The sequence below is a fragment of the Amphiprion ocellaris genome, chromosome 11 (assembly GCF_022539595.1).
Source record: "Amphiprion ocellaris isolate individual 3 ecotype Okinawa chromosome 11, ASM2253959v1, whole genome shotgun sequence".
Taxonomy (NCBI): Eukaryota; Metazoa; Chordata; class Actinopteri; family Pomacentridae; genus Amphiprion; species Amphiprion ocellaris.
The window spans coordinates 29365673-29390586 of record NC_072776.1 but is presented as its reverse complement, the minus strand read 5'-3'; the positions used below and the strand labels follow the sequence as shown (position 1 = coordinate 29390586).

General features: G+C 42.9%; 1 protein-coding gene across 3 annotated transcripts in view; it reads left to right on the top strand.

Moving 5' to 3' along the window:
- akap11 (A kinase (PRKA) anchor protein 11) overlaps window positions 1-24602 on the top strand; it is a 36698-nt gene extending 12096 nt beyond the window's left edge. For 2 of the 3 annotated variants that reach the window (XM_023269775.3, XM_023269777.3), the window contains 6 exons: window positions 2131-6505; window positions 7629-7769; window positions 10850-10936; window positions 15778-15824; window positions 17736-17926; window positions 20603-24602. In XM_023269775.3, coding sequence (XP_023125543.1) covers window positions 2131-6505; window positions 7629-7769; window positions 10850-10936; window positions 15778-15824; window positions 17736-17926; window positions 20603-20788 — 5027 coding nt within the window. In that variant the 3' untranslated portion in view covers window positions 20789-24602. The remainder of the gene's footprint in view (window positions 1-2130; window positions 6506-7628; window positions 7770-10849; window positions 10937-15777; window positions 15825-17735; window positions 17927-20602) is intronic. The other variant, XM_023269778.3, reaches the window with a different exon arrangement.
- The last annotated feature ends 312 nt before the right edge of the window (window positions 24603-24914 follow it).

Here is a 24914-nt window from a genome sequence, read left to right as displayed (position 1 = left end):
CTGAAAGGAAGACCAGATTTTTTTTATACCTTGCTTTTTTTTCATTCTACCATCATCTCTGCCTCTCAAATTCATGTTACATTTTGTACAAAGTTCACTGCTCCGTGGCACTAATCATTTTTAATGTTTTCTTATTTATTTACTTCTGATATTTAAATTCAATCTTCTCTACTGTTTTAAATCATAATGATAGTAGTAGTATTAATAGTAACGATAACCTTTTTGTTTTTTATGTAGAACCATTTAGAATTTAAAGTGTACTAACAGAAAAACCAAAACAGAAGATACTCAAAGATACAATAAAAGATACTAAATGCAGGAAACAGCATTTTAGTACAAATACATTAAAAGAACAGACACTAATTGTTATAAACAAAATATTAAAAGCACAAAAAAATGCCATAACACAGAGTGACAGAGAGTAAAAGAGATGACATGATATTACATTATGTCAGTGACATGGGTTTTAAGAAGTGATATAAATTAAGACACTGTTTCTGCAGAATTATCTCTCCAGGTAGGTCAGCCACCCTTAGATTGAAGCTTCAGCTTTGAACCAATCAGAAGGGTCTAAACATGCAAACTGGCTCTTACTGGGTCAGCATTCCTGATACATAGTTTGAGCCGGACCCTGACTAGTTTGAAATGTGATCAATAAAATGGTAAATTCAGTTTAAAGTGAACATGGAGCCAGTGGAGGGAAGCCAGGATCGAGGTTTCTATGATGTCGTCCATTACAACCAGTAAGATGCCAAACTGCTGCTTTTTCAACTAGTTGACAACAAGAAAATGACTTATGGTTGAGGCCAGAAAGGACAGAGTTACAGTAGTAGGGTCTCAAAAGTTAGAGCATGAATTACTTTTTCCATGTTGGTGGATGAGAAAAATGATTTGAGGCTGGACATGGTTCTTTGATTTGTGCTTCAAATCTTAAGCATATAATCTGTATAACCATGACACAATGGGTAGAGTCAAGAGTAATAAAGCTGATGGTTTTAAAGTTAAGAAAACCTAAATCTGATGCTCTACAAGGATTTGGCCAGTAGTCAGCAAATAGGAAACAATGACTGTCCCACTTCTTATTAATGGAAGTCCTTAGTATTGGTCTGCAGTCTAGAGTATCCAAATATCTAACTCAATAGGTTGTTTTCCACCACAGACATATGTCAATGTCAGATTTATTTATATAGCATTTTTAAAGGCCTATGGCCAGCCAAAGTGCTTTACAGTAAAATAAATCATCAACAATACGAGAACAATAAAAGCAAAACAATAAAACACTAAAATAAAACAGGTAAAAGATCCATTAAAGGTGACTCTGCTCAGCCAAAGGCCAGGGTGAACAAGTGGGTCTTAAGACGAGTTTTAAGAATGGAGGCTATTCGCAGACCGCACAGAGAGGGGCGATGCATTCCACATGCTCATAGATATAAAGTTATATCCGGTAGTAACTGTTTGTTGATGTTTTGGTGCATTCGTGTTTAATGTTGTGGTAGAAACTGTCAGATCCAATACTGCAATGGAAGCAAAAAGGAGTGAAAAAGGAGGTCTGTGCCACCTCACGCCTGCAGAGTTCCATCAGTGGAAATCCACCTAGAGAATCTTCATCATGGTGCAAAGAGGAGAGCTGTTGCATGTAAAGTTCATGGATTTTAGATGAAAGGATACTCTTTGGACTGTTGTCTAATACTAACCAATTCAATTAATGCGTAGTACAGTTAGGTAATTCTTTATTGGTCCCACAGCAGGGAAATGTGCAGTGTTCCAGCAGCAAAGGGGATGGTGCAAAAAACATAGCGGCATCAGTAAAAAAATAAAAAGTAATAAAGCATGAGGACTGTTGATATTGTAGATATTCTTCTACACGCAGGAAAACCAGGTATTGCAGATTCCTCTGAATGTGGCAAATAAAATAACCTTGTGTAATGATATTGCACAAGGTTATTCCAAGTACAAAAACACTGATAGCGCACAGATTCTTCCATGAGTAACTGGGACAGTCATTGTTTTTGCAGCTTTTGTTTTCACTCTGTTTCTTTGTGGGGAACTTTTGTCATGTTTGTCTTCCATTCTTTCCTAGTACATGCTGTAAATGACGAGTTCTGTCCTCTGTCTCCTTCATCTCCACAGCTGCAGCTCCATATTGCCATTTTAAAAAGCGTGATGTGGCATCACAGACAGTCCCAGCCCACAAGAGAAGAAAGGAACTATCAGGCTCCCGCGTTATTATCAGCTCATCCTCCAAGAAGAGTTCAGGCAAACACAGGTCAGGTCCAGATGTGTCGGTCACAGTGCAGAGGTCATCAGGTGTGGAGTCTCAGTGGACTTATTGCAGTCCTGGAGCTCGTGTCCCCTCACCGCTGATTCATGTCAGTGAATCGGAGGAGTCAGACTGTTCCAGCCCCAGCCCCATCATTTTCCTGGACGAAGTGGGCTACCAGAAGAGCCTGCTGGCCAAGCTGGACATCCCACAGGTGCCAGGTGGGCCTAGAGAGCGAGTTGAAGACTCAGACTCTGAAGTCAGCGAGTTCTTTGACAGCTTTGACCAGTTTGACGACCTGGAGGAGCTGAGCTCAGAGAGCTGCACTCTCACACTGCCTCTGGACGCGATCAGTGCCCCAGGTGTACACAAAAAGTCTGTTGAGTCTGGAACCAACGGGGCAGCATCCAAATATGTTTCCAGAGGCTGCTCAACCAAGGGAATGAATCCTCACCGCTTCGACCAGCCCACTCTCCCTGCCAATGTGAAAAAACCCACTCCTCTGAAACCAGGCTCTCCTTACTCACTTCATTCGGACGTGCCTGACTCCCCTCGACCAGTGCAGACCCCCTCTGATGAGAACGGCGGTCCACTCTTCAGTCCTGTCAGCTCCTCAGCTTTTAGTCCTTTGGTGGACTCTAACGGACCTCTAGAATACTTCTGGAAGATGGAAGAAGATGGTCGGGACAGCTCTGAGCTCCGTAAACCACAGGATCTCTGCTCTCTGTATAAGACCTACTCAGACTTTGCCAGTAGTCTGTCCAGAGAAATTCTGGGCTCTGTCTGTGGATATCAGTCTGCTGTCGACATCAGCAACAACAAGAACCTCAGCTGTGTCTGCCACAAGGAATTTACAAACCCTTCAGGCTACCTGATGAAGCTCTCAGACATACAGGAGACTGTAACAGTGGCCAAGCTGCAGAAGAAGTCCCAGTCTCTGAAGGACGGCATTCAGAGGTTTGCCACCGACCTGGTGGAGATGAGCTTGGGCAGCGCCCTGCGAGACCTCCAAAAAGGCGTATCCACCTGTACTACCACCTTGTGTCACCTCGCTGCCAGGCTGACCTCCTCAGTGTTTCAAATGGCCTTCCATGAGATTGGCATGCGACATGCTTACGTCTTAAAGGAACGAGCGATCAATGGATTAGCTGGATTCCTGGTTGGAGAGGCCGTGTCCGGGGCTCTGAAGGAGTTCCTGACTGTGAAGAAGCAGATTTTCCACAACACAGTGACACGTTTTGCTGCTGATCTGGCTGAAGAGCTGGTGTTTGAAGGCATAATGGAAGTATGTCAGTTCTCCCACCCTTCAACTCCTCTCACACCCAGTGATTGGTCTTTTGGCCACGCACAAGAAGAAGAAGAAGAAGAGGAGGAGGTGGTTTCTTCCTACGCTTCAGATTTATCTGAGTCAGTAATCCAGGAAGCATTCATTGAGCTCTCTCAGGCTGATGTTGCCTTCACAAGCCAAGCGGCTATCAGTGTCTCCCTGGACAACATCTGTTACGTCAGTGCAGAGAACACCAGCACTCGTACCTGCAGTACTTTTGCTAACCAGCAGGTTTTAAGTTCCAGCTGCACTGCAGCTCTGCCTGGAACCTCAGGAGAGGACGCTAGCTGCACTGTCAAGAAAGCCCTTTTCACTGTATCCGGCATGGCCAGCTGTATCCCCGTTCCCCAGGCAGGCCAAGCTCTCTCCCACCTCCAGGATTCAGAGGAGACCTCTGAGCAAAAGTCTAGCTTGTCAAATACCCCACAGTCCAGCCCCAAACGAGTAGCTGTATCATCCTGTGACACCACCGCATCTGTACCATCTCACCTTTACAGTCATGGAACCCAGACCTCTACAAATGTAGGTGATCCCTCCCAAGGAAAGTCTCCTTTCCAAAACTTCTCCGGCAACATGGTGGATATGATTGTAACTGAGGCATGTGAGCTGATAACTGCCTCTAAGATGAAGAAGAGTTTTGGTGACTGTGCTGATTTCCTCACAAAGACAATTGGAAGTCGAAGGGACTCTTCATCAAAGCTGGAGACTCCAGCTTCCCCTTCCAAACAGGGAGCTGGTAGGGAGAGTTTCAGATATGATGGCAGAGATTCTGGGTGCATTCGGCAGGGCGGATCTGTTGAGCAAGCAGCAGAGCTTCCTCCGGTTTCCTTCCAGACAGGCTCTGCAGGCCAGGGGAGAGTCCACTGTGATGGCAGGATCAGAGGTGTGGCTGAAATATATCCTGCGGTGATGCATACTCTGGATGTGCCGGGTACAGAGATGGGTGGACAGAGGAGGATATCCGCTCCTGTGGATGAGTTGGCTCCAAGCCCCGGCCAAAAATCTGGCGGGACTCCTGGCACGCCTCCGTCCACCCCTCAGCAGCCCAACGAGGTGTCCAAGGAGAAGCAGATAAAACAGTTCTCCAAGAAGCTGAAAAGCAAGCTGGCGAAAGAGTTTTCTCCTGCGACGCCACCTCCAACTCCTTACTATCAGCCTGAGCCTGGCCCTGGGCCCAAAGACACCATCCCAGAGGCGGACAAGGCGGAGTTTATGCTGAAACTGATGAGGTCTCTTTCTGAGGAGGCAGATGGCAATGAAGATGAAGAAGAGGAAGAAGGAGCAGAGGATGTCGGTGTTGGTGGCACTACCAGATGTGTCGAGACCGGCAGCGGTCGGCAGGTGTCCTCTCGCAGAGTGTCCAACAAAGAAGCTCTCCATTACGCTGAGCGGCTGGCATGCCACATAGTCTCCATGGCAACTGAGATGGACACTCTGGGAGTGGCGGAGGAGGAAGAGGAGGTGAAGAAAGGCGGCGAGAGGCGAAGGGACAGCGTGGCTCAGTTCTCAGAGCAGACCCTGAACACTTTGTGGGTGTACGCCGGGGAGGTGGCCGGAGAGGTGATTAATGATGTGAAGAGGATGGTGAGTTCTGGGCAGCAGTGTCCGTACCACAGAGCTCTCAGGAGGAGAAGCCTGGAGAGAACCAGCTCTGAATGTTTGCATCACCACCACCGACACCAGTCTCAGCCCAGTACAGACCAGAGCAAAGACTGGAGGTTAGGGAGGCTGGCCGAGCAGTGGTCCAGTGACCTGATCGCATCAGTGTCCCGGTCTCCGCCCTCCACTTCGATATGCAGCTCCAGCTCCGGTCTGTCCTCTGAGTACCCCAGCTGTGAGAGCGTGACTGATGAATATGCCGGCTACCTCATCAGGGTGCTGAAAAAGGAAGGAGGCAGCAGGGAGTTAGTCCTGGACCAGTATGCGAGCCGTTTAGCGTATCGCTCTATAAGACTCGGCTTGGCTCATGCCAGTCGTAAGATCAAGCAAAGATCCTCCAGCACTCGCCTCCAATCCTCTAAGTCACTGCCAGATGAGTGGAAAACTTCTGTTAATGAGGCCTCAACCCCCAGAGACAGAGCAGAGCCACCCGAGGAGGCTCAATGCTGCTGCAGGGACTCTGAGGAGCAGAATAGGAGGGAGTACATGGATCTGGTCAATTTTGCTGAATCTTTAGCTTACAACATCACCTGCCACGTTACACGCAAGCTGCATCTTTCCTCTGCGCGACTGCCAAAGTCTCTCACCGACTCCTGTCTTTACAAGAAGTCCAAACTCGAAGACATGACGGAGAATCTCATCAGAAACTCTTTCTCCTGCCCCCTGTTGTCCAAGGAGGGTAAGAGCAGACACTACCACAGCACAGGAAACCTGTACGACGGCGGCTACAGCAGCAGGGTGATGCAGGTCATCGAACATTACGCCAGGAAGATAGTGGATGACACGCTGAAGATGAGCTTGGCGTCGGTTGGACATTCACCCCTCGATCACCAGAGAACCCAAGGCCACGACAAACACTACCATGCCCAGAGGCTGTCTGATGGCCATGGGCTGGTGCGGGCGCTCGGGGAGAGGACGTGCCGGTATTGTCAGGTGCAGGAGTGTCCTTTCTACACCAAGCTGAGCCGGCACCACTACCACCCAGTGTTACAGAGGAGTAAAAGGGGCGCCGAGTGTCAGACGAGGGCTGAGCGGCTCTCTGGTCTGGAGATTCCTAAGATCCACATCGACCTGGACCACAGGGCAGCGTTCGCAGAGGAGATGGTAACCATGGCGATGGAGACAGCAAAACGAGAGCTGAGTAACACCAGCCTTAATGCCGACAGCGGCATCGGCCATGACGGCACCAGCTACGCTGAGAGTCTGACTGCTGAGATCATGACGTCAGCGCTGTCCAACATCTGCCAGGCTGCTGTCAGGTACGAACACCAGCATTCACATTTCACTGCAATCTAAAGTCCACCTCTGTAGAAACAGCTCAGCCATGGCTAGAGGTAGAGAGAACACAGGAATGTTGAAAATGCCATAAATCGTAAAAAACTAAGTGGAATTATGTTTATTATATATTTTACCAAAAATTTTAAAGCCTGTAATCAACCTGTACACCATTTTTACCAACACTAGAAAAGAATTGTGGCTCTAAAAGCTGTACGTATTTCACTACTCACATTTATTTCCATACTCCTCTCTGCTCTGTGGAAGCACAGCCTGCAGTCACTAATGGCTTCACGATTGCACTTAGGAGCACAGAATTTTTAGTCTTTTACAAAAATCGTTTTGTTAAAATGGTTTGTTGAAGTGGGCTGCACAGTGGCGTAGTGGTTAGCACTTTCGCCTTGCAGCAAGAAGATCCCTGGTTCGCGTCCCGGCTTTCCCGGGATCTTTCTGCATGGAGTTTGCATGTTCTCCCTGTGCATGCGTGGGTTTTCTCCGGGTACTCCGGCTTCCTCCCACAGTCCAAAAATATGCTGAGGTTAATTGATCATTCTAAATTGCCCGTAGGTGTGAATGTGAGAGTGCTTGTTTGTCTCTGTATGTAGCCCTGTGACAGACTGGTGACCTGTCTAGGGTGTCCCCTGCCTTCACCTGAGTCAGCTGGGATAGACTCCAGCGACCCTAGTGAGGATTAAGCGGTGTATAGATAATGGATGGTTTGTTGAAGTGACTAGTGAATTACTGGGTTTTTAAAGTGAGATTTGGTTAAGTTTTCCAAGAAATGGCACATATCGGATGAGCAGTTGGAAAGAAGAGGATGGAGAGAAAGTTGAAAATCCAATAATTTCTGTGTTTACCATTCCTGTCTCTGATAAATGTTGTGATTTTTGGAATTTTATTCAAAGAAAACATGCCTTTCAAACCCACCAGCTAGTCTTGGGGTTCAGACGGTTAAGCAGCTTTGTTTAAATAAGTTTGGTTTTAGCTTTGTTTCACTTCTTGACCAACTTTACCATTTTACTTCTTCATGACTTTACAGGTGTAAATATTTGCATGTTTTTTGACTCTGTCTCCTTCTTGTCCCCTTCCATCTCCTTTTGTGTTTAGTTCCCCGGGTAGAGAAGCCACCGAGTCCACCGTCTCCCAGCAGCTGAGCGTCGGAGACGACAGTCTGGGCAGCTGGTCCAACCTGAGTTTTGAAGATGAGCATCTAGATGACAACAGCAGCTTCCTCCACCTCAGTGACAGGTATACAACCACAAGCATTTACATATACGCCACACTACATTATAATGTAGACAAAAATGAATAAATGCACATTTGCAAAGGCACTTAACCCCACTTAACCCCCTGAGCTGATCTCTTACAGAGATATATTAATATTAATCTGACTAATGTTGTTAAACATCCACTAGGACACTTCTAGACAATTGTGGTAATATGATAATGAATTAAATTAACTTGTTGCATGCACAGCAGCAAATTATTTATGAGATGGCTATCAGTTAGTGATGTTCTGGTCTGAGGGAAGCTTTTTTTAACAGACATAAAGTAAAATTTTTTGAATTTGTTTCAGTGTTTAGCTGTCTTTTTGATTAATTTCACTTTTAGCTTCCCCGCTGTTTCCCTGCCGTCTATAATGTAATCTGACACAGGAGTGCAGACAAGAAAACATATTTGCAGATATTTCAGGAGCAGTTTTTGAGTTTTCTACCAGGACTAAGAGTTTAGAAATTGCTGCTGTGAGCTGGGTATAGTGTTTTGTTTTCTTAGGGTTTCCCAGAAAATATGCTGCAGTATTTTTGTGGATATGATGACAGCTGCTGTTGCTGTCTCACAGGACACACGATTGGCTTTTCCAACAGGATATCTATCTGTAGTTGGTCTTCTATTTTAAAGTGGACGATCTGTTAACACTCTGAACCCCGAAACCCGGCTGTTGGTTTGAAAGGCATGTTTTCTTATACAAATTGCCATTTATCAAAGCCAGAAACTGTAGAAACAGAAAAAAATAATCATGTGTGACATGCAGGTCCGTTGCTAAAATGAACCAAATCCACAAGTAAAATTGGGATATTTCAACAGTCATTTTGTTCAACCTGTCTCATTTTAAACTGTACCAAAAATCCATCCATCCATCCATTATCTATACACCGCTTAATCCTCACTAGGGTCGCGGGGGGGGCTGGAGTCTATCCCAGCTGACTCAGGCGAAGGCAGGGGACACCCTAGACAGGTCACCAGTCTGTCGCAGGGCTACATATATAGACAAACAATCACTCTCACATTCACACCTACGGGCAATTTAGAATAATCAATTAACCTCAGCATATTTTTGGACTGTGGGAGGAAGCCGGAGTACCCGGAGAGAACCCACGTATGCACAGGGAGAACATGCAAACTCCATGCAGAAAGATCCCGGGAAAGCCGGGACGCGAACCAGGGACCTTCTTGCTGCAAGGCGAAAGTGCTAACCACTACACCACTGTGCAGCCGTACCAAAAATCAACAAAACAAAATCATAACCTCAGCACAACTGTGAAGCCATGACTGAGAATAGCAAGCAAGCTGTTGAAAGATACATTCAGTATGGTGAAACATCTTCCCAGTGTTGATGTGCAGAGTAGTATGAAAACATTTGTAGAGTTTTTTTTTTTGTTTTTTTTTTTTTTTTAAACGTCTGCAGTATTTAGAGGCATCACTTTTGCAGAATTGGTGACACCTGTGGGCACGTGGAAATTTATTGGACATCGGACAAAAAAATTAAATTTTCGTTCAGTTTTTGAATGATATTTGCCACTATAACTGTGTCATACTGCACAGAATACATGACTGAGTTCTTTCTGCGTCTAGCCATGGTTGTGCTGTTTCTATAGAGGTGCAAGACTTTATGTTTGAAATGAACCACTTTCCCAGTGAGGAAAAATGGAACAGGACCAAAAAACGCCCAAAAACTGTTTGGGGTTCAGAGGGTTAATTTACAAAGTGATATCCAAGTATCTGAACTGTTGAATTGTCTGTTTTTCATCCTTCAGACAGAGGAAGTAGACTTTATTTGTGTAGTTATGAACACAAGACTTGCAGAATGAAGTTATCACTTTGGCCATGCTGTTTCGATTTGTGCTGTTCATCTCTTCAAACCCAGAACACTGTCTTCTATTGCTAGTGTTGGACCCGTTTTAGAAGGAGTCTCTTGTGGTTGCAGAAGTTCAGCACAGGGCACACTGTGTGTTTTGGGAACCTCATTTAGACTTCCCTGCCAAAATGCAATTTTCTCTGATTTGTGTGAATGTTGCATTATACATGAGCTCTGAAGGATATGTTGTTAAATATTTTATGTTGCCGTCTCCGCTGCCAAGGTTTTAGTAGTAGTTGTGACAGAACTGGCCTCTTGGACGGGTATCACCTCTGACAGGGTCTCACGATGCCTCTGGGAATGAGGCTGTTGACATTTCTGGCAAAGGTTTCTATCTCTATGGAAGCAAAACTGACAACAGTTGAGATTCCTTCCCGAGAGACCCAAAGAACACACTGTGTTAGCAGCTAGTTATTTTGGCCATCGGGGCCAAGTCAATGTGTGTATCATAATATTTTCTAAAGGTGTGTCTTTGAGTACTCTCCTCACTTCAGGCGATGTTTCTGAAGGAACAAAGTCCACCATGTGTAATTCATTACACTCTCTTCAAAAGCCCACTGCAATCATTTCCGCCCTGCAGATGAAAAAGCGAAAGGAAAAAAAATCACCTTTGTGGGTTTATTAAGACACGGAGGGTGATGATTGACTAAATGAAGCAGCTCTCAGCACTCAGACCGCAGAATGCTGTGACTGAGGTAATGCAGATTAATGGAGGTATTTTTAGATATCAGAAATGTTTCCCTGACATTGTTGCATGCCACAGTATGCAGGTTCCAGCCAGTAGGCTAATGATTGACTAATTACAGCGAGAGTGTTCTGTGTGGTGTTGTGCATCTGTTGCCAGCTGGTTGTCCTGGTGGAAGCCACAGGATTAATGAGATTATGTTAGGACAAGAATGTAATGATCTCACATCTCAGGCCTTTAGCAACAAATGATCTCGATCAACATTACAGATGATTTGGTGGAAAAATGCGCATCATTCGGAGAATTCTCCTCTGTTTTAGAACCTCACCTGACATTTAAAGGATTATTCCAAATGCCAGAAATGGTGATCAGCTTCAGTATTGTTTATTGACAGTACGTGATGGATATGGTCATTATAGCAAATGAAACTGCTTATTATATCCTGATCTTGTTGCTGTGTTTTGGCAGCTCTCACGTGTTGGTATGTTGACTGCCTTCTCTCTCCAGCAGCAATGGGAACAGCAGCAGCTGGAGCAGTCTGGGCCTGGAGGGGGAGGCGGGTGAGGAGCGCATGTCATTCTCCCCCTCTGACAGGTGGGTTAGAAACTAGTTAACATGGCTAACTTTTCGAAACTACACTGAGCACGTAACATGCGGGCCGAGCGGCTGCTGCAATACTTCAGATAGCTAAAAAAATCATTAAAACTGTCATACAAGCATCAAATTTAACATTACTTACAGGCTGCCCATTTGGAAACAAAATGGTGATAGTTGGCAGTGTTTTCAGTCCGCAATCAACTAATCTTTAAAGTGAATGAAGTCCAGTGGACATTATATCATATGTTGCGAGAGCCTTTTATAACCACAGACACATGACTTCTTCCTTTAAAAATGCACTGCTGTCCAAACTAGTGTGTGTAAATCGCAAAGATCCACGCTGCCAAAATAGACTGGTTATCTGTTTCTTGCATGTGGTGTACGTTGCTCTTTTACACAGGAATGGACCAAAAATTTTTTTATTTAAATGAAACCACCGGTATACAGAAAATTACAAACCATGATCCAATACAAGCTATTCTATATTTAGTATCTACCTGTACCATTTTCCTGAATATTACACACTTCAAATATTGTAGATTAGCTGTAATACCTCGTTCCTCTTGGTATTTGATAGTAACTAGAGACGGACAGTTCCATGTTGACAAGAGGAGAGCCTTGTGAGAGTTTAGCCATCAAAGGGGCACCATGACAAAGACTTCTATGTCCCTTAATGACTTCAGGATGATGAGCACTGTCATTAAAATGGCTCATCTACTGCAAAAAAGCTAGCAGAGCAGCCTTACTGCGTGAGCCAAATCCTTTGCAAAACGTGATAGTTTCAGTATGGTCGGTTGCTGCTCAGAAGGTGTTGTTAGTGGTAGTGAAAAGGATTTTGAAAACAATGACAGATATCAGAAGGAAAGGAGACACATGACTGAAATGAGTGACTGATCCTACATCCAGTGAGTCACAACAACATTTTCATAGATAATACACCCTTAAGGTATTGTTGATTACCAATAGTGCCTGGTTGTGTCTGTTTACTGGAGTGACCATAGGTGGCAAACAGTTCCATGCTGGCAAACAGAAAGCATTGTTGGGGTTTAACTAGAAAAGGGGCACCATGACAAAGTCTTTTGTTATATTTAATGACTTCTGGCCAGAATCTGTGTGTCAAACTATGCTTGGGTCAACTAAGATAGCATCCCTAGATTCTAGTGCCAAATGAAACTACCATCTTTGCGGCCCATACCGTATGTCCATGGCATAAAACCGCAATATGAGTACAGGACTAATGCCAAAACATATGTTAAGTCAATCAGTTGTCAACTGCATTTATTAAGACGCCTATTCAGATTTACAACACCTGCATGACAGCGGACTTGGACAAAGCATCAGGCTTAGTTTTGTGTAGAATGCACAGGAACTAATACTGGTCAGGATCCTGAACAAACCTGTTCACTGACACAAAAAAGGATCAGAAATGATTCACTGCAAGGAACACAGGCACAAGACCACCACCAAAGACTGGAACAAAAACTCAAGACACAACTATCCCAAAGGTCACCGTCATGTTTGTGCGCTGCAGTTAGCCAGTTTGTAAGCCCATTCCACAACACATCATATTTTCAAATGGTCCACATGCATGACATGCTCAGTGTAGCCAAAGCTAAGACCTGTGGCCTGACCTGGAATGACACAAAGAGTGAGCTAAGAAACCAACAGGGAGTAAAGAAGGAAGCGTGTGACGGATCCACCAGTGGAAAACTCTCTGGAGCCAGAGTATTTCCTCATCATATGAAAATGATTTCCAACATTGTACAATGGCATTTTGATTTATAGTTTGTCCCATACTAGGAACCACCAGACCCATGCATGGCCACAGTTAACCTCTAAATATAAATAGACTTGACATGGCATATGCTTGTAGACATCCGCATGCGATGTGTTGCTGAGGTTCTGTATAACGTACATGTAGTTTGGTTGCCTAATAGGATAATTTCTAGTTTTGTTATATTCTGGAGGTTCTTAAGCTCTGTATGTTTATTCTGTTGAAGAGCTTAAAGCCCTCATTTGTTTTAAAAAAAAAAAAAAAAAAAAACACTAGCTCACAGAGACGTACAGCAGCATTAACACTTGTTTCAGCTCATAGTAGCACAGTCAGCCCAGTATCATTTAAGCTCTGCGGCCCCCTTTAAAATGCAAAAAGCTCCCTAGCCTTTTGTTGTCATTTTGACAACTTCTAAGATTTCTAGGTTTGTTTTTCATCAACACAGTACATTCCAAGCCCATCTGCACTTTACACCTGCATGATCAGTACTGACAGACACAAAAAATGAGATGACAAAATATTCACTGTATTGAATATTTCAAGCATGTTTGTGCATGTTGGTACTCACCTAACATCAACTAGAACGAGAAGAACTGCTGCAGCCTGGAGAAAGGCCAAAACATGCTAAACTACTATTATGTGCTTTTGTTTCAACATTTACTGTCAATGGCAGACTGTAACTGTACATTAACGGAGTAAATAATCCCAAATCTACATCTGTGTAAGATCATTTGATGAAAAGCAGATGTCAGCTGTTACTTTTTCTTTTGTGTCAAACTCAAAAAAGTACAACACAATTAAATTATATAAAATATGTTGAAAACCTTATTAAACTATAACTTTTCTACTGCTTCATCTATCACTGCAAATGCTCAAAATCTTTGAGTGTACTAGATTTAATGTTTTTGCCGTAATGTAACCTGAACAAAAGTCATTTGTGCGTGGTTATTTGATCCATAAACAAAATGTATGTCATGTCACAGTATAAATTAACATGTGCAGAGGTTTAAAACAACTTTTGATTCATTTTTTTCCACAAACAACAAGCGTATACATGCATAGAATTGAGTAAAAAGCAAGACAAATGTTTGGAAGTGCCAGAGACAGAAAAGAAAAACATGTACAGTGGATTGTTCTGGTGCACAATATTTGATTGAACTCCATTTTCCTTCTTTCCCCAGCCTGAATTTGACTCACAGAAGCATTCAAATTCTGATCAAGGACAGTGCAGTTAACCCTCCAAAGCCAAAACCTGCAGACAAGTTTGAAAGACAAATATTGACAAAATTACACATTTTATCAGATTCCTTCAACAAAATTAACCAAATCTGAGCTTAAAATTGCGATACTTCATTAAAATAATTTTATTTGATGCATCTCATTCAAATATTACCCCCCAACAAACCACATTTGCACCTGTAAAAAAAAGCTTAAAAAAATCTGCACTTTCAAGTACAACCGAAAACCTATAATTCCCTCAGCTGCCAAGAAGAGTCAGGAGGCTTTTCAGATGAACTGCAGGCATTGTTTACACAGAGCAGATAGGAGAGGGGATTTAGAGCAAAATAAAACAAAAAATAAACGTAGCATGGCTCAAAAGTGGTATACAGAAGAGCAACTTGTTGGAAAATCCATTCAGGATGATGAAACATCTTTTATCGAGATGATGTGCAAAATAGCGTCAAACCTGCAGAGTTTATAGAGGTTGTAAAAATTTAAGTTGTTGAATATCTAGAGCATTCTGGGGTTTATAAACTACCGTACACATATGCTTACTTTGAAAAATGTGGAGCATGGTAATTCCAGATTTTTGTAAAATGAATAATCAAAGAAATTCAACTTTCGCTTTTCAGAATCTATGGCATTCTATCTGTGTCATGCTGTACAGGAGATATTTTTAATTTCCTTATACTTCTAGCCATGGTTGTGTTTCCATAGAGGTGCAGGACTTTATATTACAGTTTAAAATGAGCCCACAGTGAAGAAAAATCTAAATCGGAGCAAAATACATGGCTCAAGATTCATAAGGTTTAGCCTCAGAGATGCATGATGTGAGTCTTGTGTTTTTTTCCGGCTAATTACTGTACATTTTTTAGCTGAAATAGGGCTAATCTGATGTAGTGAACATAGTCTGACTTGGATTCTATACATATTTCTCACGTCTTCATTTATTTGCACTGACAAACAGCTGATAGCAGTTGGCCATTAGGTGGCAGGTTTCCCACAGATTCAGGTTTGTGGTTTAGTTGCTTCTAAAGAATTAAAAACTTGTTAAAATGAGACAAAACAATACAACAAAGGCTTGCTCATGTAATGTGGGTTGTGCTAGTCAAGGCTCCGGTATGTCACTATGAGTTTCTTTTAATTAAATTTGAATTTAAATAGATATAATTTGCTCTTGAGAGACCTCCGTTACAGGCCTTAGGGGATTCATAAAGCAAAACTGACTCTATTGTGCTTTAATGCATGACTTTATAGCTGGTACACCCTCTTTCTTCTCAGTGCTGCTTTAACAATGTCCTCGCTGCTTCATGATCCCGAGCAGCGAATGTGAAAGGCCTTGTTAGACGTTTTTCCCTCTGAAGAGAAAATGATATCCTTTATATGATATCGAGCAGAGTCGGAGTGTCTGTAGCCGAGGGCTGTGTCAACAAGACTGTGATTAACAATCTTATAAAGTGGAGAAATGACTGTTTACCTGTTGGCACGTCACACGGCAAATATTTGCACAATTGACAGAATGGATATCGAGTAGATTTTCAGAAGGGGAAAAATCAACTTTCACACTGATCAAGATGTGCTCTATTCGTCATTATGTCTTAACTAACAAAAGACACTGAGGCAGAAAAGTAAATTTACTGGAATACTAAAAAAACATTGACTGGAAGTATGCGGCATATTTCCCTCAGTGAGTCTAAGATGTCTTTTGAGCAGGATTGCTATGATTGCAGTGTTTCATATCCTGCTGTGCTTATTCCAAATGCTGCTAGCTTAAGCATTGTCATTTGTGTATATATATATTCCTCTGTCTTCGCTAACCTGTGTGGCATTTCTCATCCAACAGTGACAACACAGAGGACAAGGAGACTGAGGTCAAAGAGGAATCCAGCGGTAAGGAAACGGCTTCTTCTTTTCAGCTTTCCAACTCGCTAAAAATGCAGATTGTGGCGGAAAAAAGTGCAAATCAAACAGCACGCTTTTGGACAGCTGCTGCAGGAAATGGGGGGGAAATAATGGGCCCCTTTGCTGATTTGAGGTCCTGCTCTTTCCACCACTTGAGACTCCCGACTGGCTGTCTGAGGGGATTTTACCACCCCCATATTCAGCCACACTCATTCATCCACTCCCTCCACAGTCAGACTACAGCAGCCCCCAGTGAGGAGGGCGGCGGCGGTGGTGGTGGTGGGGTTCTTATTGGGTCTGTTCTGCTGAGGAACCGTGGGAACCGAGTCCTGAGCTGAGCAGGGCAGAGGGAACAACATCAGGGGAAAGAAGCCCCCCCTCAAGAATAATGTATATTTTCTTTTAAAATGCATATTTTTTTTCTACATCCACATAAAATGTACACGGTCTACAGCTTTGTTGTTATGAAACTAAACGTGAAATCCTGATTCTGAGGATAATTGTACCTTACAAGTCACTTTGAGCAATGCTGATTGGTTACCTGCACATAGGAATAACTATTTACTTTAACTGCAACATTTAAAAAATCACTGTATACTGCTAATTAATTTACAATTGATGCACCCTGGTCAAAAGTTTTAATTTTACTTTAGCATCGATGTTTAAATTCATGCAATGAAAATGTCAAATTAATCGAATTAGCCTACAGTAGCAAACAATATAAGCTTGCTAGCTAGTGCTGTAGCAACCTAGCATTTTTAGCGGAACACAAAATCTGTTTGTTAGTAAGTACTACAGCAAGCAATTTTAGCATAACATCAATAAGTCAACATAAAGCCAGCTTGTTAGCTAGTCTTACAGCAAGCTAACAGTAGTTTTAGTAGTTTAACATGAAATAAGCTAGTTTGTTAGCGAGTGAAGCAGCTATCAAATATAGCACAGCATTATTAGCTAAATATAAAAACAGCCAGTTTCTTAGTTGGTGTTACAGTAAACATATAGCACATTATTAGCTAAACATATAACCAGCTATTTTGTTAGCTAGTGCTACAGTAAGCTAATACAGCATAACATTATTAGCTAAACATAAAAACGGCTAGTTTGTAGCTAGTGCAACAGCAAGCAAATATACCACAGCAATATTAGCTAAACATAAAGCCAACTGCTTTCATAGTGTTACCACAAACTAAGAGCACATTATTAGCTCAACATAATGTCAGCTAGTTTGTTAGCTTGTGCTACAGCAAGCTAATATACCACATCATTATTAGCTTAGCATATAGTCAACTAGTTGTTGCATCATCATGACCTTTTCCTTTAACCCTTTTAAAACTACAGGGATCACCGGTGACACCGCGGCGCATGTGTATTTTAAATTACTGTAACTCCTCGCTACTTTGTGCAATTTTAATCATTCAAACTGCCCCTGAAAGCTGTGAAATGGGGCTTTCTGGTGCTATTACATGCATTACGGTAATGACTGAGTGCCGTGTGGGGAGAGGGAGGAAATGAGTGGAAATGAGGAAATGAGTATTACGGTGCTAAAAGGGTTAATTTCCTGAGAGCAGTAAAAATGAGTTCAGTACTATTTAAAGATTAGTAAGGTAACTATCATACAATAAAAGACCCGCTATGTTATTTTCTGTTTGATATCTGTCCTTTGAGACAGTCAAAAGTCCACTTGATGGACATGTTTTGGGCAGTTGCAAACAAGTGGGGTGTCTCAGTGCTGTTTTCTGTGCCCACATCACTTGTACACAGCAGATTTGTTTTATATGCACTGGTTCTGAGGCTAACTAAAGTCACTGACTTGTCTGACAGATGTGTTTAAGAAAGCAAATTAGTAAAACAATCAACATGTGACCTGTTTAATCCTGAATCAATTCCTTTCTTCTGCAGGGACGCTTTGTGTGGACCAGACTCAGACTCCATCTCCCAGGTCGGCGCTGGTCGTGGTGAACTTAGACATCAGAGATCCCAGACGTGGCCCCCAGCAGGACCTCCAGCTCAGGAGCCTGCTGCAGTGGGCGGCAGCCTCCATAGCCGACATCCCCCACATCCAGCTTAGCCTGGACCGAGAGCTGCAGCAGGTGATTCTCAAACAGGTTCCCATTGTGGTATTTACCATTCAGCAGTTTCCTTAAGTGCGTCATGCTGCCTCAGTGAAAGAAGGCATTCTTTCCGACATTGTTGATGTTGGTTTTAAACGTTAGCAATTCTGTAAAGTGGTGCCCTGGTTTCCACCCGAGTTAGCTTTGTTGTGGAGACAAACGGATGAAAAAAGCCACCAGCCGCTGCAGTGATTAAGTTAAACAAGTTGTATAATGTTTTACAGTCACACAGCTCCGTCAGATCATCATCAGCACCATCTGACTTGTTCTAATGTGGTCAGTTCTAAGTGGATATTAGCTAGAACCATTCATTATAGAAAGCTGACATTCTTACTGTGTGTTTTCATACAGTTTAACTCTCAATGTTTAGTTTGTTTTGGTCTAGTTAGCAGTCATACTCATTCTGTTTTAGCCATTTATCCAGTACAGATAGAGCACTATTGTACCTATTTATCTATTACTCTTACTCCTACTTAAACCATTTCTTCTTTACTTAATTCAGTGGCCTGGTGTTTACTTAATCTGTTTTTCAAATTCCTAATGCAACAAAGCTGATTTTGCAGCAAGCATTACGTGTCAACAAGATGTGAAAGCCGTCTTTAGTCTGTCCGGTTTAGCTAGTAATCTGAGGCTCATGCTAATGCTAAGCTAGGACTTTCAAATCCTCACACAGGTCAGGAGCCAAGTGTCTGTTAGCAGAGACACTACTTTAGGAGCAGCGAGACTCAAATTGCATACTTGCAACAACATTCAGACTAAAGTGTGTCGGTGACGCTTTGCTCCAAGTATAAATCTGTTTTAGAGGTGGCAGTAAATACTGACAGATTCCTGGACTGATGAAGTTTCTGTGACAGAATTTGTAGACGTCTCTTCCAGCTGAGCAGATGTTTCCAGCAGCTGGGATTAACTACAGTGAATAAGTTACTGCACCATGTAGATCAACTGAGAGGACTGTTCTGATACTAAACCCCTGTGAAGATGTTAATGTTGCAGGTTATTTACTGTGGATGACTGCAGCTCGTTTGCTGCATTTAACGCTTAGGATTTTGTCATTCTAATTGTTGAATAGCAACTAAATGAAGTCAGTGAAGTCAAGTTTTGATTAATCAGTTTGACTTTTTTTTTTTTAACAAAAAAACCCCACTCTAAATTCTCTGATTGAAGCTTATTAAATATTAATATTTTCTGGTTTCTTTTCTTCTCTATGACATCTCCAACTTTGGGAAACACTACAAAAGTGACATTTTTCACAATTTCTCTCTATGACATCTCCAACTTTGGGAAATACAACAAAAGTGACATTTTTCACAATTTTTGGACATTTTAAAGACCAAATGATTACTGGAGAAAATACGTGATGCATAGGGCTGGGCGATATGGCCTAAAAGAAAAATCTCAGATTTTTTCACAAAAAATCCCGATTCACGATTTATCCGATTTTTTTTTTTTTACCCCCTACCTAATCTCCTCACGCCAGAGTCCAGTCTACTTAATGCAAATGAGCTGCAGCCCTCTCCAGGTAAACACAGCGGATTGCAGCTGGAAATGCGCTGCATGTGGCATGCTGGTCCGGTTGCAGTGCGTTTCCAGCTGTGATCCGGTGTGTTTACCTGGAGAGGGCTGCAGCTCATTTGCATAAAGTAGACTGACTTCTACTTTATGCAAATTGCATGCGGCGTGCGGAGATTCCACGCATCGTGAAACTGTCCTCAAACTTCTAAACTAGGCGTCAGTGACCTAAAACGAGGACAGATTTAGCTGCTGCACAGATTATTTCTCGCTTCAAATGCTTTCAGAAATACTTTTCGCTGACGTGTTTTTTGAAATAAAAGGGAAAGTTTGCGGCCGAGCCCCTGTGTTTATCCGACTCATCTGCTGGACTGTCCAGCTGAAAGCTCGGTCACGTGACCACGTAGCGGCCTGCTGTTGGTCAGTGCTGTCATGTGACCATGTTGTAGTCCGGTAGTGACCGCCGTCCGTGCGACTTTCAGATGTGGTGCGTTGCCGTGCGGGAAAATAGCATCTCGTGGACACGCGCCTTTAGATCTGCACCGCTCGCCGCCATGTTGTTTGTGTATCAAGCGCGGGGGGGAGGGGGGCGCACTCTGAACTACGGGAGCCCAGCGGGAAGGCGTTGGTGGCGGATGCTGATGAGAAAATCGATTTTCATTAAAACAAATCGACATTAAGTACCAACTCGAATTAATCGATAAAATCGATTTATCGCCCAGCCCTAGTGATGCATTAATCAACAATGGAAACAATTGTGAGTTACAGCCATGATCAGCATTTGGAAAAACGTTCAGTGTGTTTCATTAATTTCAATAATTAATCAGTTATTGTTTGTTAATGTGGCTGACTATAGTTTAAGAAAACTGTTTGCATCCTTTAACTGTGATCCATTTTTAAGGTCTCCTCTTAATCTTGTGTCATTTCTGTAGAATTATTTGATTTATTTAGGCCTCCCAGTCAGGAATATTTCTTACTGTCACTCTACACCTTTCATTACTGGTGAGAAACCGTTAAAACATTTACCCAGATCTCTTTCCTGGCAGTGAACCACACCAGTAAATTTTAACTACAGCTGATAAGCTGTGTTTTAGGAGGCTGCCTGTTCAGATGAATGAAGTGAACGATCCCTGTGCGTCCTTTCAGCTCCCAGCGGTGGTCCAGAGGCTTCGAGAGAGGAGGTGGAGGGTTGGAGAGCTGCTGCACACTCTGCTGCGCTACTGCGAGGAGAGCCAGACACACAGCCAGCCTCAACCCAGGGAGGAGGCACCGCAGGCAGGCAGAGAACCTCACCACATCTCCCTCTTCCAGTGGCTCCTGGAGCACACCTAGGGCCTCTCCTCTTTTCTGTCCCCGCCCCCCTCTCCTCTCTTCAGTTCCACACAGGGCTTTGCTAACTCCACGGCCCCTTGAGGGCGCCACACAAATCAGCTCATGAATGTGGGCGGCGTGTGTTCTGCATTGCATGCTGTGACCAACAAGTACTTCTGTTGTATCTTATTTTTCTTTCCACCTTCTGTTTTGTTGTTGCACTTTTCCTCACTGATCGGGCTGCATATATCACACGTGTTGATTTAGTGAGCTGTCTCCTGCGCCCGCCTACACTTGTCAGTCAAAAGGCCTCATACCTTGCTGCCGCTGTGCTCGAGCTACAGAAAGAAAAGAAGAGAGAGAGAGAGACCCAGCCCTTGTGTTTCCAGACAGAAGTGCAGCGAGTTGAGAGAATGTGTTTTCTGTTAGGGAATCCCCACAGCTGCTGGGCGGATGATGTCATCACACCCACAGCTCACCTCTGTGGTGGTGTTCCCACATGTTCAGAGACCAACACACACATCACACCACACCCTTCCATTGTGTTATCACATCCAATCCAAGATACACCGATACAGTAATTCCCCCCCAGTGTATTCCATAACTGTATCAGTCCACTCAGAGTTACTGTGCTTCAGTCAGGGTTTTCTCTCGAGCACTAAATGCTGGTACAATGACATTTGATCAGTATGCTGACATACAGTGAGTACACCCTTGTGCAGTATCACTTAAATGTGTCATGGTTCTACCTTGTAATTGCAATACTTCAAAACTGAGCAGCACCATTTTCTCCTATGAAGCAGGCCTCACAGTAGGAACTCAATGCAGCCAAAGTCCTCAGCATGGAGGATACTGGAGATGTTGTGCCATTTATTAGAGACTATTTCTGAAACTGTTTTTGCTGTAGGGTTTGTGTTGCTGCACCTTTCTCTTTAAAACACCACAGAGGTGTTCCATTGGATTCTAGTGAGGTCATAGTGTTTACTTTTTCCTTTTTTAGGAACTCTTGTGTGATTTGTATTTTGGTCATCGTCATGCTGGAATATTATTCTGCCGATCTTCTGCAGTCATCTTGTCAGTCAGTATTTTGGTTATCCACAGATATTATTCATAGCCCATCTATAAATGTCATATCCACAGAAACTTTTACACTCCTGCAGCCTCATGTCATCACAGTCCCACCTTTCTTTATGCTGCGCTGTCAGGACTATGCATTCTCTGTGGTCGCCTTGACCAAATTCACACCAAACATGAAGGCCACCATCTGAACCCAACAAGTTTACCTTGGTCTTATCTGACCAAAGAATGTGCTCCCATTGTTGTTTAGACTTCTTCTCATGTTCTTTAGAAGAGTTCTATCTTGCGGTTTAGTGTCAGACAGCAAGCAAGGGTGTTTTTCTTGGAAACTGTGCATAGAGTCACATTATGAACTGTCCTTCACACTGTCTGCACTCCACTGATATGGTCTGTGCCATGTCAGAAGCAGCTGCTGTCTGTTATTCAAAGCTAGATTGTGAAAGTAGTTCACTGTCTTTGGAATCATTTCAGGAGGACGACCACAGGAGCCATGATTAGTTGTACTATGGCTCCTTCTATACCTCTTGATTACTGCTGCAGCTGTGTTTCCAATGATTTGTGATCTTGCTGGATCACTTTTCCATCTTTGTGAAGTCTCACAATCAGATTTTCTCAGTACCTCTGGCCGTTATTTTCCATGTGCATTGGTCCAAAACTGAGAAAATTCAGCTCATTTTAGAGTCATGTTTATGCAGTTCGGCTGATTGCAAATCACAGGTGGACTCGGTGTTGTTTTAGCGCTCTGTGTTTTCACTTTGGCTGCACTGAGTTTCTACTTTAGGGCCTGAATTTTCAATGTATTCTCTCTTACGTATTTGGTTTTGGTTGTTGTTTCGATCAAATACTCCATTATCGGGAGGTGGTTCAGTGTTTGAATAATGTTGCACAGAGGTGGACTGACTTTGTTGAAGTTTTAAACCCATATCTTTAGTCATTTTGCGTTGATGATCAAATGGGCCGCTCGCTTGGCTGCTGAATGATTAAAAAAAAAAAAAGCGCCTGATGATGATGATGAAGTTGCCTCTTGAGAGTATTCCTGTTTTATCTAATACTGTAACACTGCTTGCCTAGCAACAATCTCCTCTGTTGTCAAACTTAGTAAAATATTTAGAGTGGATGAAGTTTACTAGGGCGGTCGGTATTTTGAGAAAAAAAAGTCTATTTTTTTGAAGTTAGAGTATCTAATCGAACATGAAATGCTGCTCAAAGTGTTGAAAGAAAGCGTGATATTGGCTCAATGCTGCCAAACGTAGCTCCTACGGTGACTGTGCTCCCTCCTCTGGCTGGCCTGCAGTCAGTAGTAACGCTATGATGCACCGGTCATCTGTCTCGGTGGCCTCGGTGGAAGATCCAGTGACGCAGATAGCGGATCATTTAGTAATTAAAGACACCGGTCCGGTCTGCACCTCCGAAACCACAGACTAGCAGCATCTGCATAGCTCAGGCCTGGACTCACACATCCACTCGCCCACGCTCCACAGTCACCTTGTGGAATCAAGGAGTCTGAACACCACAACTTCTGCTCGGTAACCCCCCCAACGTCTCCAACACACCCTCATTAGTCACCAGCCTCCTTTGTGTACATGCACAGCACTACCAGCCACTTGCTGAGATGCACTTTTTTTTTGTTTTTTATGTTTTGGATTCGGCCGAGGAGAGTCTGGGCATTTCCACCTCTCTGGGCCAGCTTGGATGCTCCACTCTCCCTAAAATCCCTCCCCCAAAAATTCCTGGGAGACATTTGTGTTTATTTCTTGTTTTTTTTCTCTTTACAATGAGGGACCGAAGAATGACGTGATGCCGCGAGGTCCTCCAATTTAAAAAAAAACACTGTAATATACCACGACCTCACAGCTATTATTATAAACTAAGTGTTGTTGGTTGGTGTTCTCGCCTGCATGGCTCAATCTGACTTTTGAAGCATTATTATTATTATTATTATTATTATTATTCATGTGCCGGCCGACACTAACTGAGCCGCAGTAACGCTACAGGCCTCTGCAGATGCCTTTTGTTTGTCAACGCTTAACCTCTAGGCTGCCAAATGGTCATATAATCTTTAAAGGTGTTTGTCCTGTATGATTTGTTTCCACGCGAAAAATGAATATTTATGAAGAAAAATCCGACCCGTTATTATAAAGCAGTGAAGTCACGGCGAAGTATTAACCTGAGAGAGCGCTTGTATCTCGGTTTACATTAAAGGAATGTATTGATGGACAGAAGCGCATCACAATGTACAAACTCTCCCGGTGTGAATGTCTAGTCGTTCCACTAGGACTTTCCCAGGTTTTTTCCAGCACCCTGCCCGCCCCCCTGTTTTTTTCTTCTATTTTCTTTATCTACTTTACATTCCTGCACATCCCACACCGACCTTATAGCGCTATATCGTTGTGTTTGTGAAAGCCGAATGTGAAACCTGCCAAGACTCCATTTTAGAAGCAGATACTGTAAATCTGTTTTTTTGTTACTGTCGCTCCCAGTGTTACTTTCTGACTCTCGGACAGGACATTTAAAAAGAAAAAAAAATAGGTAAAAAAGAGACGCCTCCTCTCCTGTATTTTTTCCTGCTTCCTTGTAAAATCCTGCCAAATACAGATATTTAATAAATTATAATATAAGTTATATAACAGTGAGTTCACTACTTGTTCTCCCTCGTGGCATTGCTGAATAGTTTACACATTCTAAGCTTGAAGTCAGAAACTCATTTTGTTTATGTCAAAGCTTGGTGTGACAATAAAGCTTTTTTCATGTGCGCTAATCGTTTGTCTCCTTTTCATGAAGAGATCACGTCCTTGTAGCGACACGCCGAATGTTGTTTCGCTTTGTCGAGGTGTGTTATTACAGCTGAAGGAGGATTTAGAGAGAGTTTAGTCTTTTGCACAAGGATCTGATGGGTTTTGTTGAATATCTGGCATTTTGTAATGCAGAAATGAACAAATAATGAACAGTTAATCATTTAAATGGGTTAACTCATTCAAATGTGAGAATTAGCTGCGTTTAATGGAGTAAATTGAATTATTTTTTTTGACAGAATATGTGATTTGAAGACATCACATTGGGCACTGGAAAA